Genomic DNA, 16,596 nt, shown 5'->3' with positions numbered 1-16,596 from the left:
CATACTTCCTGGTTCTAGTAAGAATTCTTGCTGCTGCATTTTGGACTATCTGTAGTTTGTTTACTAAGCATGCAGAACAACCACCCAATAAAGCATTACAATAATCTAACCTTGAGGTCATAAATGCATGGATTTACATTTCTGCATTTGACATTGAGAGCATAGGTCGTAATTTAGATATGTTTTTGAGAGGGAAAAATGCAGTTTTACAAAAGCTAGAAATGTGGCTTTCTAAGGAAAGATTGCTATCAAAAAGCACACCTAGGTTCCTAATTGATGACGAAGAATTGACGAGCAGCCATCAAGTCTTAGACAGTAGCTGCGTTTACATGGACACTACTAATCCGATCGTAATAGGACTAGAACCACAATCAGAATAAAAAAGTCACATGTAAACACGTCAAACGGATTGAATTGGCCAGATCCGTCAAAACTTTTGATCGAATTGTAAGGGGTGGATAATCCCTTTTGTAATCCGAGCGAGAGAACATGTAAACACTTGATCGGATGGAAAACTGAAACGGGAAAGTTCTGCGCATGCGCAGTGACGTAGACATAGCATAATGACATATGACGCGCGGAACGAGTTGTTCTTCTTTGTGACTAAAGTGTTATAAATAAGTGTCCTGTCATTATAAAACTCCCCTTTCACTCAACGTAAAGGAAGACTCTCATCAACAGACGACTAGTTTTAAGTGCGGGAAGGGACACTTTTACACCTTTTTTTTCTTTTTTTTTAAGTCACGTTAAGCAGCACAACAGTTCATGTGCTGGTCATAGCCTAATTAGGACCTGAAGTAGATAAATATCACTTGTGCTTTTTAAAACAGCATGCAACAGCACCGGGAAACTCTGTATATTCATGCAGTGTGCACATGTCAAAAGAGTAAATCCGATCAGAAGCTTGTGACATGTAAACAGGCATATCAACCCGATCACTTTATTCAGTGTTCATGTAAACACTATGTTCGGATTCGTCAATCAGAATGAATTCAATCCGATGGAAGCAAAAAGTGTCCATGTAAACGCACCTAGTGTTCTATGTTAATACATGCAGAGTTTTTGGGTACTATAATTAACACCAAAAGGTGTTAATTATAAAGCAGTTAGAAATTACATGTCATCCAGTTATTTATATCGACTATGCATTCCATTAGTTTTTCAAATTGGTGTGTTTCACCGGGCCGCAAAGAAATATAGAGCTGAGTATCATCAGCATAACGGTGAAAGCTAACACCATGTTTCCTGATGATATCTCCCAAGGGTAACATATAAAAGCGTGAAGAGTAGCGGACCTAGTACTGAGCCTTGAGGTACTCCATACTGCACTTGTGATCGATATGATACCTCTGCATTCACTGCTTCGAATTGATGGCGGTCCTATAAGTATGATTTAAACCTCCTTTCCTGTGGAAGCTCCTTTCGACTCCATGCTTTTTGTTCCAATGCAGCAGCATTACTGTGACAGAACACTGGACCAAAAAACTAAATTAACTGGGGTGAGGACTTTTTCTTCAATTTCCAGCAGGAGGGACAGCCTTGTAGCAGTACGTAGAAGAGTTCCTGAGTGTAATAAACCTGGTGAGATGGAGCAATTCTATGATTAATACGTGCTTCCGGATGGAAGATGACAATTTTTTCGATTTCTGACTTCAGACGATTGCCATAGACCCGTAGCGGATTTTATAAATTGGTTTCTTGATTTAAATGGTTCCAAGTTCTTTGTCGATGTAGAGAATCATCATCCTCCACCCATCTGGGAGCCTGTAGATGCTCAATCATACCACAAGCCAGCACCCTCCACATACGTTCCAATGAGCCCACTCCCTCAGTGCAACCAGCACTTCGCTGAGTTCTCCGAAGCTGCTTCTTAGTCCTCATCCCAGGATTTCCGACCACACCAGGATTGTCGGCCGCTGCACTCTCAAGCAGGCTGCTCATATGTCAAGCCCAGAAACGCCAACCACTCCACATTCAAGTTTGCCAGCCGAAGCTCTCCCAAGCCCCTATTATGACAGCAGCTATCTCCTTCACCTCAGCCCAAAGGAGGAAAATGAGGAGGAAGAGACTGTTGTCAAGCCTGATGTAGTCAGGTCGTAGACCAGATCATTTAAAGTCTTGTCTTCCCTGAGTTCCTTTGAGTCTCCTGCATTCTTTATGTTCCCTGCTTTTTGTTCATTAAAGATTGTAAAGTGGAATCTCCTTCCAAAGTCAAAGTCACCTTTATTTATATAGCGCTTTGAACAAAATACATTGCGTCAAAGCAACTGAACAACATTCATTAGGAAAACAGTGTCAATAATGCAAAATTATAGTTAAAGGCAGTTCATCATTGGATTCAGTTATATTCCACTCCATACTCTTCATTCAAATGCAGCTGCATAATCGTGAAAATAAGTTTATTATGGAAAAATAACTCATTGTTAGTTAATGTTAGTTACTAACATTAATTGGGTATATTATTTTGGTGGGTGACACTGGAATGAGTAAATTATTTTTGGGTGAAAATTTCCATTAAATGATAAGGCGCAGCGCAAGTGTGTTTGCTAGTTTCAGTCCAGCGCCGTTCGCATTTTTCCGTCCAGTACCATGTCGCTTAATTAGCAAATGCATTTGCGCTCATTTTTGCGCCCATGGGCGTGCTGGTCTAAAAAAGAGGTGTGTTCAGCCGCATTGCTGGCACAATGATATTTTAAGGAGCTGAAAATAGACTACGCCATAAACCAGCTCAAACCTGGTCTTAAGTCTGGCGCAATGTTTTTTCTTTGTTATTAAAGACTTGTTAAACACAGGGACGCAGCTGCACACAAACATGCCAAATATTAAAAATTAAAGGATTGCAATGCATAAGATTTTTTTGTAGGCTAATTAAATATATATATAAGTGCCTACATGTCATAATGGATAGTCATCGCATGTATCAGAATTAGGCTATCTATTTGCTCGCACACGAGCAGCTCCGATTCATCTCGGAGATGCGTTCTGTCTTTGCACTTGCCAAATTCCACCGTGTAAATAGCAAACCGTCATGGCACGAACACATCTAGCTCTTAAAGGGAATGAAAGATGAGACTCTGATTGGTTTATTGCACGTTACGCCCAAAAAACACCCAATACTCAGAATAGGGACAACCCGTTTAGACCATGGGCCAACCATGGGCGCGCCAACAGTTTTTCCATTGTTAAAATAGTGGATCGTTAAAAAAGTGGATTTGGACATGCCCTGAGTGCACCTGCGCTTTACACTTTGCGTTTAGATCGTTAAAATAGGGCCCTTTAACTCCCTTTATCAGCTGCCTTATTAAAGATACATTAGGAAACTTTCATGACCACATCTGCATATGCACACATACACAGTGCAGACCATGGCAAGCCTGCTATGTCTCTTTATATCTCTCCTCACCGTTTTATAGTACAGCAATGGGCGCAGAGAGAACATTGGGTGTATGAGAAATGTTCTCTGACAGTTAGGACAGTTAATTTGGCTCATGGAGGCATCCAGGTAATAGTGGATGGTCCCACCAGCCTCTCTCTCTATATTCAGAGCCGTCAGATGAAAGTTAAGGCACAAACAGGAAAAACAAAAAAAAAGAACCATGTTGCTACAATGTTCCCAAAACAAAAACAGCAAAACCAGCAAAGTTCTCTGTGCTAGGGTCATGACAATGCTCATACAAATGTGTTAGATAAATATATATGTTGGTTTTCCATAAAAATAGTGCTAAAGTAGTCACAGTGTACAACAGCTGTACTGGTAATCATACAATAGGTTACAAATGTGGAATGTTATCTGTGTTTCAAAACTTACATTGGTGCCATAATAAATACAGCACAGTTAAAATAAAATTGAATATTTCACTTAAAAAAAGTATATTTGTTTTTACGTCATTTGTTTTGTAACAATGTAAAGGCAGCTTACTGGGTTTTGAAACAGAGTCTGTGTGTTTCCAAGCCTCCATCTGCACTATTTTAATTAGAGATCTGTTTCCTGTCCACTAGCTGTTCCACGTACCAGTGATACACAGTGCAGCTCCATCCCAGAGCCCAGGTACGGCAGACGGATAGGGTCCGAATTCTCAGCTGGCTCCATTGTTCGTTTTGAGTGCAACCCTGGATACCTTCTCCAGGGATCCAAAGCCATCAAGTGTCACGCAGTTCCTAATGCTCTGGCCCAGTGGAATGACACCATCCCAAATTGTATAGGTAAGCTAGGCTGGATTTATCCAAGGAAACTGCACACTATGTTTTATTCAGGACTAAACAATTCAGTGTGACTGAGCGTTAGAAATGGAACAACACAGACATTACAAATTCCATCTGACTTGTATATGCTTGCTAACAGGTACCATCATTCAAATGTTGATTTATAGCCCTGTATTTTCTCGAATCCTTAGAGAATATAAATGTGCAAATTTCCCATGGTCTCTACTAACCTTGAGGTAACTAATAAGGGTTAAGAATCCTGCTGGAGGATGAAATGGTGATGGCCTCTATGAGGATTTAAAATGTCAGGCCTCTGGTTAATATTTCCTTCCATACTGCCATCCTCAAGGGAAAGAAGCTGAATCCATGGGCCTCTGGGCCACAGCTTTCAGTTCAAAGCCGTAACCTCCAGGCTTTAATACTGAGCATTTAGCTGTCGCCATATTCTATAGTGCTGTCATGATTTTATCATTCCCAAGGCACATCCTCATTTCACTCTGCTTTCAAATTACAGGAATTACAAGCAGAAAGGTAGATTTGGTCTAATAATATTACCAGATATTTATATATTTAGCTCTTTTAATTGCAATATAAAAGTCATTCCTCATTCATTACTTTCATCCATTAATTAAAGTCAACATTAAACACCATTTGGAACCAGTTTTCTCTTAACAAGGAGGTCAGGCAATAATACCAGAGCTGAAGCCAAAAATGTAAATGAAAAAAGTTTCCTTTGTGCTTTTAAGAAACCTCCACAAAAATCAGATGTTGGGAAAACATCTACTTTAATTCAATTGATTAACTGCAAATTTTAAACGCCCATCAATAGAAATGAATTAATTAACATTACATATTTGCTTCCATAATGTGTAATCTGGTATATTAATTTCAATCAAAGTTAAACAAGATATTAATTGAGAGAAACACATAGCAGAATGTGACAGGTAGTTGTAAAGAAGTGGTTAAAAATGGGAATTAATGCCGTCTGAAAAGGAATCACTCCAGGAATGTGCATTAAAAGGTCAGTTTTGATTTCACAGAGCGTCAGCATATCCCATTTTGTGGTTACTAACATTTTTAAGTATTCTGAAGTGAAATGCCTTGAACACAACATCTCATATTTCTACTTCTTCAAAGTGTGAGTGTAACGAATTAATCCTTAATAATCATCGGGAAGAAGGAGGCGGGAACCGGTGGACAATCAAATGAAACTTTAATTACAAAAATAAACACAAAACAGCGCATCAGCTCCTCACGGACGACTGATGCGCATAAAATTAAACCAAAACACAACTAAAAGCCCAGGCCTGGTCCTCTCTCGTCCTTCACTGTCGTCGCTCCAGTTTTATATCCTTCCATCTCCTCTGTGGGACTCAAGACCGGTGGTGGGTCGCAGGTGTAGCGGATTTCCCAATCACTCCACCGGCCTCACTCGTGTTCCCACATCCCTCGGCCCCGCCCCACTCGTCACAGTGAGGTTCAGAAATCACACTGGTATTCCCTACATCATGGGGATCGAATGTCTGCACAAGAACAGTAAAACCAGTATCGGATACCATTTTTATCATTGTATATATATACAGCTAGGTCCATATATTTGGACACAGGCACGATTTTTATTATTTTAGCTGTTGACCAAAACCTATTCAAGTTACAATTATATAATAAATATTGGCTTAAAGTGAACACTCTGAGCTTTAATTTAAGGATATTTTCATAACAATTGGAGAAAAGGGTTAATGAATTACAGCTCTTTAACATGTATTCCCCCCTTTTTCAAGGGACCATGAGTAATGGACTGTTCACTCAAAAGCCATTTCATGGACAGTTGTGGGCTATTCGTTTGTTTTTTCTGCATCAGTTAAGCAGATACAAGTTGTGGAGTTGATTCTAAGTGTGCCAGTTGCATTTGGAAGCTGTTGCTGTGAACCCACATCATGTGTTCAAAAGATCTCTCCATGCAAGTGAAAAGGACAATCAGACAAAAAGAACAATAATAATAATAAAATAAAAAAACAATGAAAATTGAAAATTGTTACAGAAGACAGAAACAGCTGGAAGAATTCTGAAGTGTATATGGATATATATATTTAATGGAGAACTGGATTGCTCATGATGTCATGAAAGTGAAGCAGCCGTGTCTCCATATTGGTAATCCCTAGTATTCCCATACATTGCTTTGAATTAATAGGAAATCATACAAATTTAATGAGAAAGCATCACCTAACAAGTCAACGTTTTTGAATCTAAAGTATCCCTGTACATTCTTAAATATCATATATATATATATATATATATATATATATATATATATATATATATATATATATATATATATATATATATATATATATATATATATATATATATATATATATATATATATATTTGTTATGTCAGGAATATCCCCCACTTATTAAAAAGATATGTTCATCACAGTAGTGAACATCATGAACATAATAAACATCATACAGACACGACCTCAACATATAACAAATGACAAAGTGCTCATTCTGAAATCTGAAGAAAGATTTATGCTTTGTATGCACATACCTTTGTTTGCCTTGTACAGTTATTCATTGTTTATATAATTTTGTTATATTGTTTTCATTCATACAGTAGGCTGCAAATGTTTCAACAATGATTTCATTAACATAATTTATTTTGAAGCAGGTAATGATTTTAATGGTGGTCAAATTAATTATTAATTTAGCATAAACCATTTTACATGGAAACAATAATGCTAGTAAAGATATTTGTGCTATGTGTAGAGTCTGAAATAGATGTTGCTCAATCAGGACATTAAAAATATTAATATTATAATTTATTTAGAGAAATAACTGATTACAAGCAGTAAGGACATTAAACTTTATTTCAAGATGGCAAGTTAAGCTATTCATTTCAGTAAAGAGCAATATAGTAACAGAAGCTATTGTATTATTCATTGTATATTCAAATCAATTTCTGATACTAATAGGTTCATCTTTAATAATTCCTGAATAATTACGTACTTAAAGAAATAGGCTATATTTTGTATTGAATCAGTTACCTGTGTCAGCAGAGCGCAGCAGACACACCCACCTAAACTGTTTAAATATATCGCTAATCCTGCCCAAAAAGACCATAAACATTGCAGATAACATCTGAAGTAAAAATGAATTTACATATACATGACATAAAAACTAATCCAGTTTGAATGATTTGGTTCAAATCGGGTGGTTTTAGGTCAGCAGTTTGCCTGTGACTCAACGGTGCTCTCTGGCAGTAGGGATTAGTAAAATGGTGGATCGAACACTTCCAGTGGCATCTCTACCTGATGGCAGTTTAGAATGCGATGAGCGATCCAGTCATATATAGATCAGTGGATATACTGTCGTGCCCACATTGTCAAATTAACTTTTTATTAATGATTACATTTATTTGTCTAATTACATTTAAGCCCCTGAAAATTGATGGTTTGTGTCTAAAAAATGTTATTTTTTATGTTATGTTATCAGGTTATCAGGCTATGAACTGCTCAAAGTAAGGCCAGGAACATGCATTAAAAAAGGTCAACTTTGATTGCTGATCATGTTGACTTATGGATAATTTGTTCAGCTTCTACAGCTATAAGGCAGTGACATAAGATTGTTTCTTGGGAAATATAAAGTGTTCTCAGAAAGACAGTTCCATTCTCAGCATGAGCTCATTTTGCCTCTGTTTTGCTCCACAGTCCCATGCAGCGGGAATCTGACAGAAAGGAGAGGTACCATCCTCTCCCCTGGGTTCCCGGAGCCTTATGGGAACAGCCTGAACTGTGTGTGGAAAATCATTGTTACCGAAGGAGCTGGAATCCAGGCAAGTACAAAAGAACCACTTGTGAACTCATCAAATGCAGTAAAGCTACACCTGCTGAAATGATAAGATGGAAAAGATTCCTTTGAACACAGCAAGGGAATGAATTACACAGGTTAAATTTAGCATTGTGTAATGTGCTTTAAGCTGTTCAAAGTACTGTTTGTTTTATGTAAAATATCCAAAAGAGATGCCAAATGTAGAGCATGTCCATAAATGAAAGTCATGATAAATCAGAAGAATTTTGATCGTGGAATTGTATGCATTGTTGCTCCCCAGGCTCATTGGAAATACGTACCTCTACCTACATTTCTGTAAAAACATCACCTATACTTATTAATCACTGTGGTTCCAGCTGGAATTAACTCTAGAGACACTAACTTTTATTCCTTTTTCACACCAAGTATGATTTACCGGATGAGAGTTTCAATTTTCAATTGGCACAATTACTTGCAGAATATTATGTTATCACTTCAAAACAATTGTATCATGCTGCAAGATTTGAAAACTTAAACTTTTAGTTTCACATATACAGCTTCATACATTTGGATTTTTGGATTTTACCGTTTGCTCGGTAGCACATGTGAGCTCTGGTACTACAGTTCGACAAAACAACATCTGTTTGCATTTGTTAATACTATCATGTAGCTTTAGGCTTGGGTTTGGCGTAGGGTGTATTTCGATAGAGCATTAACTTTTTAGTGACACTGCCCAGATATTTTAATTTTAAACTGCCACAATGTGTACCCAAAGTAACGTAATACAAGTGCAGCAATATGTGATACCAAACGTGTACAGTTCGGAACAATACAATGTCAGAATGTTCGATGCTCAACAACAGGCACCCAATCTCATACCTCATATTTATATGCTTCGTACAGTCATAGAAACTGCCATTTTAGCATTTCAAGTGATGCTTTGAACTACTGGTACTATAGAAAGATCAATACAAAAAGAAAAGAAAAAAGAAATAGTAATGACATTAACATATCCATGAGCAGACATTGCTAACATTTAAATATCAACACCTCTCCACCTATAAAGTAATTTACATATAGATGTGTTTTTGATTTAAGAAATCTTTGCTACCTTTATAAGTAATGCTGCAAAACTGTGGCCAATATAGTTAATTTTAATTGTGCAGAACTTTAACATTTCATAAAGTGTATCTCCATTTTCTTGGCAGATCCAAGTCATGAGCTTTGCCACCGAGCATAACTGGGACTCGTTAGAAATCTATGATGGTGGCGATATGACAGCTCCAAAGCTCGGGAGCTTTTCAGGTTAGTATTGTCTTTATTAATCCCCCTTTAATTGCTTATTTCAATAATAGTCTGTTGGAGTGATTCGGCATTTGATTTACAGAAGTTCTCCTAAAGCTTATTTGCATATCATGTAGTTCTTTGTAGCTCGTTACAGTTTCATATTGCAATAAAACTGAGATCCAATCCCCGCCACTGGTTTTATGCCCCTGGATTCTTGGAAGTGCTGAAATTAGCTCCAGTTCTGGAAGGCTGTCCATGTCCATCCCTTACATAACAGATGAATGCCCTCATTTTACATTTGATTGATTAACAGCATCATTTCTTACAGCTTTTTGGGTTTTGGTTGGAAAACCACCAGCCACATTTATTTCATCCCAATTCATTATCACAATGTTCTGGACAAAAAAGCTGAATGTTTCAAATTGAAAGATTAAATGTAATGAGTATTATGAATGCCATCATTACCACTTGCATTTTAATGTGTAGTTTAGCTTTGTTTTTTTATTATTATGTATTTAATAATTCATAGTTGGCATGTGATACTTTTGGAAAGTTAAAATCTGCAATGTTATATTTATTTAATATAACTGAGAGGCTACATATGTAAAAATTAAAATTTTAAGGCAAAAAAGAAAATAAACTAGCTACCAGTTACATGACCTAAGATTTCCCTAAAACATCCATTTGAATGTTAACACAAAAACATGATATTGATAAAAAAAAAAAAAAAAACTCACAAGAGCCCAAAAAGGCATATTATGCACCAACTACCGAAACAGTTCAAACAACTATAAATTCATATACACAACGTATATAATGGGAATCAAAAACAGAATAGATAGAGATATTCAAAAAAGGAAAAAAAAAAAAAAGACAATTAAAAAACATAAAAAGTTGCACAGCAGGATTAGGAAGAGAGGGCACGATCTTCCTTTGAGAGAGGAGGCTTAACCTTTTTGGGGACTCTCCCAGTAGACAGAATCGTGGCCAGGCCTCTAGCTACACTTTCAACACAGCTGTAATGAACTCCGTCTCTGTGCCACACTAGCATGCTGGTGAAAGGTCACCCATCCAGGGAGCTCTGTCTGGTCTAAGGCATGTGTTCAGTGGCACTTCACACTGTCTAGCACTCCTCACCTTCCCCAAGCCATATTCTCAAAAGCCGAGAAGCTTTTTAAATGCTAAACCATCTTCACCCGGTCTCCTGAGACACCTGACGCCAGTCTATGATTGAATTTGATGATAAAACGGTAATTTCCCCTCATTTAGATCTCAATGGTCCAAATTATAGAAGCCCAAAATCATTTGTGAGCATTGGAAAGACATGGCTAGGAATCGGCAGCCAGTGTCATTAGGCATGGTGTTTGGCTGCCCATTAAAATGCACTCTTCGCTCTCCTGTCGCCTGCGTGTTCGCCTTTTATATCCCCCGCACACTCGCCCATCACAATTGGTCGTTTCATTCTTCCTCTAGTCACAAATCCATTAGGATAATACCCTTAATTAAACTGTCAGATATGTTTTGTGTTTCTGTCTCCCCACACTTTTCATCATTCGAGATTAATTGCGGCTCAACAAATACCAATTTAATTACAACTGCAAGATTTTTTTTTGTGTGTGTGTCTTTAAAAGATATCGCTGTCATTGTTTACCTAATTGTGACTGCACGTTATGATTCTGAAGATGCTCGAGAACAGACTATAATCACTATTTCACCAAAAGAGGCTTTTTATTTCACAAAAATTATGTTGCAAGTGTTCAGCAATGTTCCCAGCCTCTTTGGCAGAATCATATACTTATCATATATACAATCGTATACGTACATACATATATAGGCATAGATTTATAAAATTTGTATTATTATTATTATTTTAATTTTTTTAAGGAAGACTCTTATGCCCACCAAGGCAGCATTTATTTAACTAAATAAACTGAATAATAAGAGCTTTATTAATAATTGGGCCACCAGTAATAATTAATAATATGTTAGCAAGTAATGGGAGAACAAAGCTGAGCTTTGCATCACAGAAATAATTTCCACTTTAAAACATAGTAAAATAGAGAATAGTTATTTTTAAATTGTAATAATATTTCACAATATTGCAGCTTTTGCTGTATTTTTTATTAAAAAATGTAGCCTTGGTGAGCATAAGAGAGGTTATTGTTTTAAATAACCCGTTTTAAATTAAAAGCGATAGCGTTTCAGTGGACAGAGATCATAACATTAGCACAGAATCAGTTCAGAATCAAGTTCGGTTCAGACGTGCTCTGTGTCAGTCTGCTTCACGCTGAATCACGCATGCACAGTATCATCAGTGTCAGACAGAAACGGTTCTCCGTTCAGTGTACTGGTGATCCGAAAACCGATCCAACCGGTTCTTGACTCGAGAACGAGAAACGCTCCGGTAGTGGGTGTGTACGTTCGTTATCTGGCTCTGCTGCACAAACTTTCCCCCGGCCTTTATTGAAGACAGGCCTTTATTTGTCCATGTTGACCACACCCCCAGCCACTATAAGAGGCCCGGGGTTTATTTGACTACCAGTTTTTATTTGAGGAATTACGGTATATATATATAAAAAATATATATATATATAAATATATATATAAAAAATGTTTAGTTTAGTTAGTAGTTAGTATGACAATTTAAAGTCTTTGTCATGTGAAGCATCAAACAGGCATTACAAAAGTAGGTTCAGGAAGAAATGTATTGTTTGATAAAATGTATTACATATAGCCTACTCTTTTGGACCATGTGAGTAAATGATGACAGATTCGCCATTTCTGGTTGGGTTGAACTATAACTTTAATAATTTATTTTCTTAATTTTATTATAAATAATTTCTTTAATGAAGTGGTACTCTACATAATAAACTAAAACTGCCAGTAGGTGGTGGTAAATGTCTTAATGATAAAGTCATCGTGTCATTTATTCATTTGATTAATTCAAATGGCTGATTCATTCAGGAGTGAAGTAAATGGTTCTTTATGAATGGTTCATCGAATCATAAGGCTTGTTCAACTTGAAGCGGATCATCACCATCAGATCGGTGTGTGACATCAAAGTACTGCAGTAAGTTGCTGCCCTGCCTCATATTAGTCATCGATCGACTGTATGAAATGGCAGATGATCCACATAGCTCTAGGGCAAGGCAAGTGCATCAAATGCATTAATAATTTTAACGCATTATTTTTCACCATAATTAATTAAAGTAACACGTTAAATTACCAGTGTATGTATGTATATATATATATATATATATATATACACACACACATATCTAAAACTTAATTTTTGATTAGTAATATGCATGGCTAAGAACTTCATTTAGACAACTTTAAAGGTGATTTTCTCAATAATTAGATTTTTTTTGCACTTTCAGATTTCATATTTTCAAATAGTTGTATCTTGGCCAAATATTTTCCTATCCTAACAAACCAAACATCAATGTAAATGTCTCAGGTTATGTATGCAATCATGGTTTCCTGGGCAGGGATCGAGACACTGCATCCTCTAGGGGCAGAAAAATCCTAGAGGATGCAGTGTCTTGTTCCCAGTGTCCTCTGGGGGTTGCTATGGTGAACAGTATACCCACGCCACCATGCTTAGGGGAGTGTATGCCAGAAAACCATGGTGAACACTAAGTACCAACTCTACCATAGTCATGGGAGTTGTCCCTGGGACGTTAAACATAGGCATAGGTTACATAACCCCAAAAACGTACTTGCTAGGGCCGGACTCCTGGGCCAGGGGTAGAGCTCAAGGCTTGGAATCAGGTAAAATTCCTTTAAAGGGATACGACCAAGAGCCTAGAATCATAGTCTAAGTCTTGGCATGTCACACAGGGGCTACCACCTATTCTGCATAAGCTTACTAAAGGAACTGTCTCAACAGATCCCTAGTAGCACCACCCTGTTAAAGTAGGTATCCAGAGGATACATAGGTGGAGTGGAGCCCAAGGTGGAACCGTGGCTTTAACCAACTCAAGAAAGGGCACGAAGTTTGAAGCCCTCACCATACAGGCTTTTAGAAAGAACACAAAGTATTAATGTGCAAACTTACCACAGTGTGGATTTTTAATAACTGTACAAAGACTACAAGTCAAGTCAAGTCACCTTTATTAATATAGCGCTTTAAACAAAATGCATTGCGTCAAAGCAACTGAACAACATTCATTAGGAAAACAGTGTGTCAATAATGCAAAATGATAGTTAAAGGCAGTTAATCATTGAATTCAGTGATGTCATCTCTGTTCAGTTAAACAGTGTCTGTGCATTTATTTGCAATCAAGTCAACGATATTGCTGTAGATGAAGTGCCCCCAACTAAGCAAGCCAGAGGTGACAGCGGCAAGGAACCGAAACTCCATCGGTGACAGAATGGAGAAAAAAACCTTGGGAGAAACCAGGCTCAGTTGGGGGGCCAGTTCTCCTCTGACCAGACGAAACCAGTAGTTCAATTCCAGGCTGCAGCAAAGTTAGATTGTGCAGAAGAATCATCCGTTTACTGTGGTCTTGTCCTGGTGCTCCTCTGAGACAAGGTCTTTACAGGGGATCTGTATCTGGGGCTCTGGTTGTCCTGGTCTACAAATGTACACTTACCATAGCATGGATTTTAGAGATACTGTTCTCGATCTGTGGTATAATGGTGGAATGGCTAGCAGATAAATACCTAGCTGAGGAAGCCCCACACCTGGCTCTCAGTCGAGGGTGTGTGTGTGTGGGGGGGGGGGGGGAGAATAACACCCAGCTCTCGAACGATAGGTGGCTCGACCTACAGCATGATCATTAGATCAGAAGGGTAAGCGATTTAGCCAAAAACTCAGAGTGCATCAGAGAGGCAGAGGAAGGGCCAGTTCACCTGATGGTGCCAATTCCATGTTCTCTGGGAAAAAACAGGGAACGCAACTCTCAAGTGAGAGGAGAACCCTGAATTCAGAATGAGTAACGTGCTCATAGGCAACCCTTTGATAACGGGGACCACTGCTAAATACTACCACGAGAATCATTTCATTTGTGGCTCAGAGCAAGGGGATTTCAGCCAAGGGCCAATCCCCAGTGGCAAATAAGGGTTACGCGCCAGGGGCTTTGTACCCTATCTATGTGGTTCAGACCCCGGTTTCTGACTTTGGGTCCCACTCTAGGTCCGTGTTGTCATCGCAAGAGGCTAATGACAGACGCTTCCCTCATGGGCTGGGGAGCGGCGTAAGTTGGCTGTCCAGCCCAAGGGATCTGGAGAGGTCATTTTCTCGAATTGGCACATCAATTGCCTCGAAATGAAGATTGTATTTCTGGCCCTGAAATACTTCCTCTAGCAGTTGAGAGGCTACCATGTCCTAGTGCGGGTGGACAACACATCTGTAGTGCAGTCGCGACGCTCAAACGAGTTAGCGCACCAGGTTCTGCTTTGGGCACAGGACAAGTTCCTGTCCCTCAGGGCGATTTACATTCCTGGGCATATGAATGTGGTAGCAGACTTGCTGTCCACACAAGCTGTGAAACACGGGAAATGGAAACTCCACCCCAAAGTAGTCAAATCTGGGAAAGAAATTTAAGTAGCAGAAGTGGACCTCTGTGCTTCACAGGAGATGGCACAATGTCCCCCTACATCTCTCTGACTCATCCAGCTCCCCTGGGTCTGGACGCTATGGCCCATGCGTGGCCAAGACTGTCTCTTTACGCCTTTTCTCCGATTGCTCTGCTCCCGGTAGTCCTGGCCAAGGTCCGTCGACAGGGGTCTCACCTCTTACTGATAGCGTCCCGTTGGCCGACCGGAGTTTGGTTCTCAGATCTAATATCCCTCCTCGATGGCTCGCCATGGGCGATTCCAGTCAGGAGAGATCTTCTCTCATGCACAGGGGACAGTACTTTATCCCCGGCCTGAGCTCTGGAACCTTCACGTCTGGCCCCTGAGGGGGACCAACTAGAGATGCTGGCCTTCCAGCCACAGTAATAGAGACTATTCTAAGTGCTAGGACTCCCTCCACTAGAATAACTTATGCCCTCATATGGAGTGTTTTTGAGGGCTGGTGCATGACACACCATGCAGACCCAGCTCACAGCCAAATTGTTTCAGTACTGGAGTTCCTGCAAGAGAAATTGTCATCAGGCACATGCCCTAGTACTCTCAGAACTTACATGGCCACTAGTTTGATTGACTGGGTTTCTGTGGGGAAGCACCCTCTGGTCGCCCGCTTCATTAATCAGAGGTTGAGGCAACCACTAGAGCTACGGCCCCTTCAGGGGATTTAGCCATAGTGCTCGAGGGGCTGGCTGGCACCCCTTTCGAACCATTAGAATCAGCGCCTGCCAGGCTTCTGACTCTAAAGATGGTTTTTCTTATGGCCATTACCTCTCTAACGAGAATTCAGGATTTACAGGCTTTGTCAGTCCTACCATCCTGTTCCGATTTTGCCCCTAGGCGAGTCAAAGCTATTTTGCATCCTCACCCTAATTATCTTCCGAATGTTTCTTTCTTTATCCAGTACGTGCTCTTCAGACTTACGTCCACCGCACTAGCCAGTGGCATAAGTCAGAGCAGCTTTTCGTATGCCATGGGGGCCACAACCGGGGGGGGGGGGGGGCTGCCTCCAGTCAAACAGTTTCACATTGGGTGAGGGGTGATCCTGCTCAAGTGTGTGATGCGGCAGGTTGGTCCTCTCCGCACACATTTGTCAGGTTCTATAGTTTGGATGTTCATCCAACTCATTTCCAAAGACTTCTGTCCTCCGCCATTTACAACACCGGAGCAGGAAAGACTTCACTTACTGTGTCCAGTATGTGCTCTTCAGATTTACTTCCACCGCACTAGCCAGTGGCGTAAGTCAGAGCAGCTTTTCATATGCTGTGGGGGCCGCAGTCAGGGGTGCGGCTGCCACCAGGCAAACAGTTTCACATTAGGTGAGGGTTGCTATTGCCCTAGCCTACGACGCACGTGGTCAAACTTCGCCCCTAGGAGTTAGTGCCCATTCAACCAGTTGGGTTGCATCTTCAATGGCTTGACCAAGAGGTGCGCCCTTGCAGCAAGTGTGTAATGCGGCAGGTTGGTCCTTTCCGCACACATTTGTCAGATTCTATAGTTTGGATGTCGATGCTACTCTGGGCTCGCATGCCCTTGAGTCCACATCCCAGAGTCATGTCTGAGACCTCTTCGATGTTTGTGTGCACACACTACACAACCTTGGGGGTCCAGACACTTACAGTGTGGCGGCGTGGGTATTCTCGTTCCCATTAGCGTTATTGAGCGCAGCATCGAGAGTAGCTTTTGATAGGGAACGTTTCGGGTTACTTGACTGTAA

At 39.7% G+C, this 16,596-nt stretch overlaps 1 protein-coding gene across 1 annotated transcript in view; it reads left to right on the top strand.

Moving 5' to 3' along the window:
* Nucleotides 1-16,596, top strand: part of LOC132157446 (CUB and sushi domain-containing protein 1-like) — a 636,306-nt gene that overhangs the window by 534,265 nt on the left and 85,445 nt on the right. The window contains exons 34-36 of the mRNA XM_059566804.1: nucleotides 4,000-4,203; nucleotides 7,916-8,040; nucleotides 9,224-9,320. Of these exons, the coding sequence (XP_059422787.1) occupies nucleotides 4,000-4,203; nucleotides 7,916-8,040; nucleotides 9,224-9,320 (426 nt within the window). The remainder of the gene's footprint in view (nucleotides 1-3,999; nucleotides 4,204-7,915; nucleotides 8,041-9,223; nucleotides 9,321-16,596) is intronic.

Source organism: Carassius carassius, chromosome 14, assembly GCF_963082965.1.
Source record: "Carassius carassius chromosome 14, fCarCar2.1, whole genome shotgun sequence".
NCBI classification, from domain to species: Eukaryota; Metazoa; Chordata; class Actinopteri; order Cypriniformes; family Cyprinidae; genus Carassius; species Carassius carassius.
Note: the sequence above shows the minus strand (reverse complement) of the source record. Positions and strands in the feature narration are given on the sequence as shown.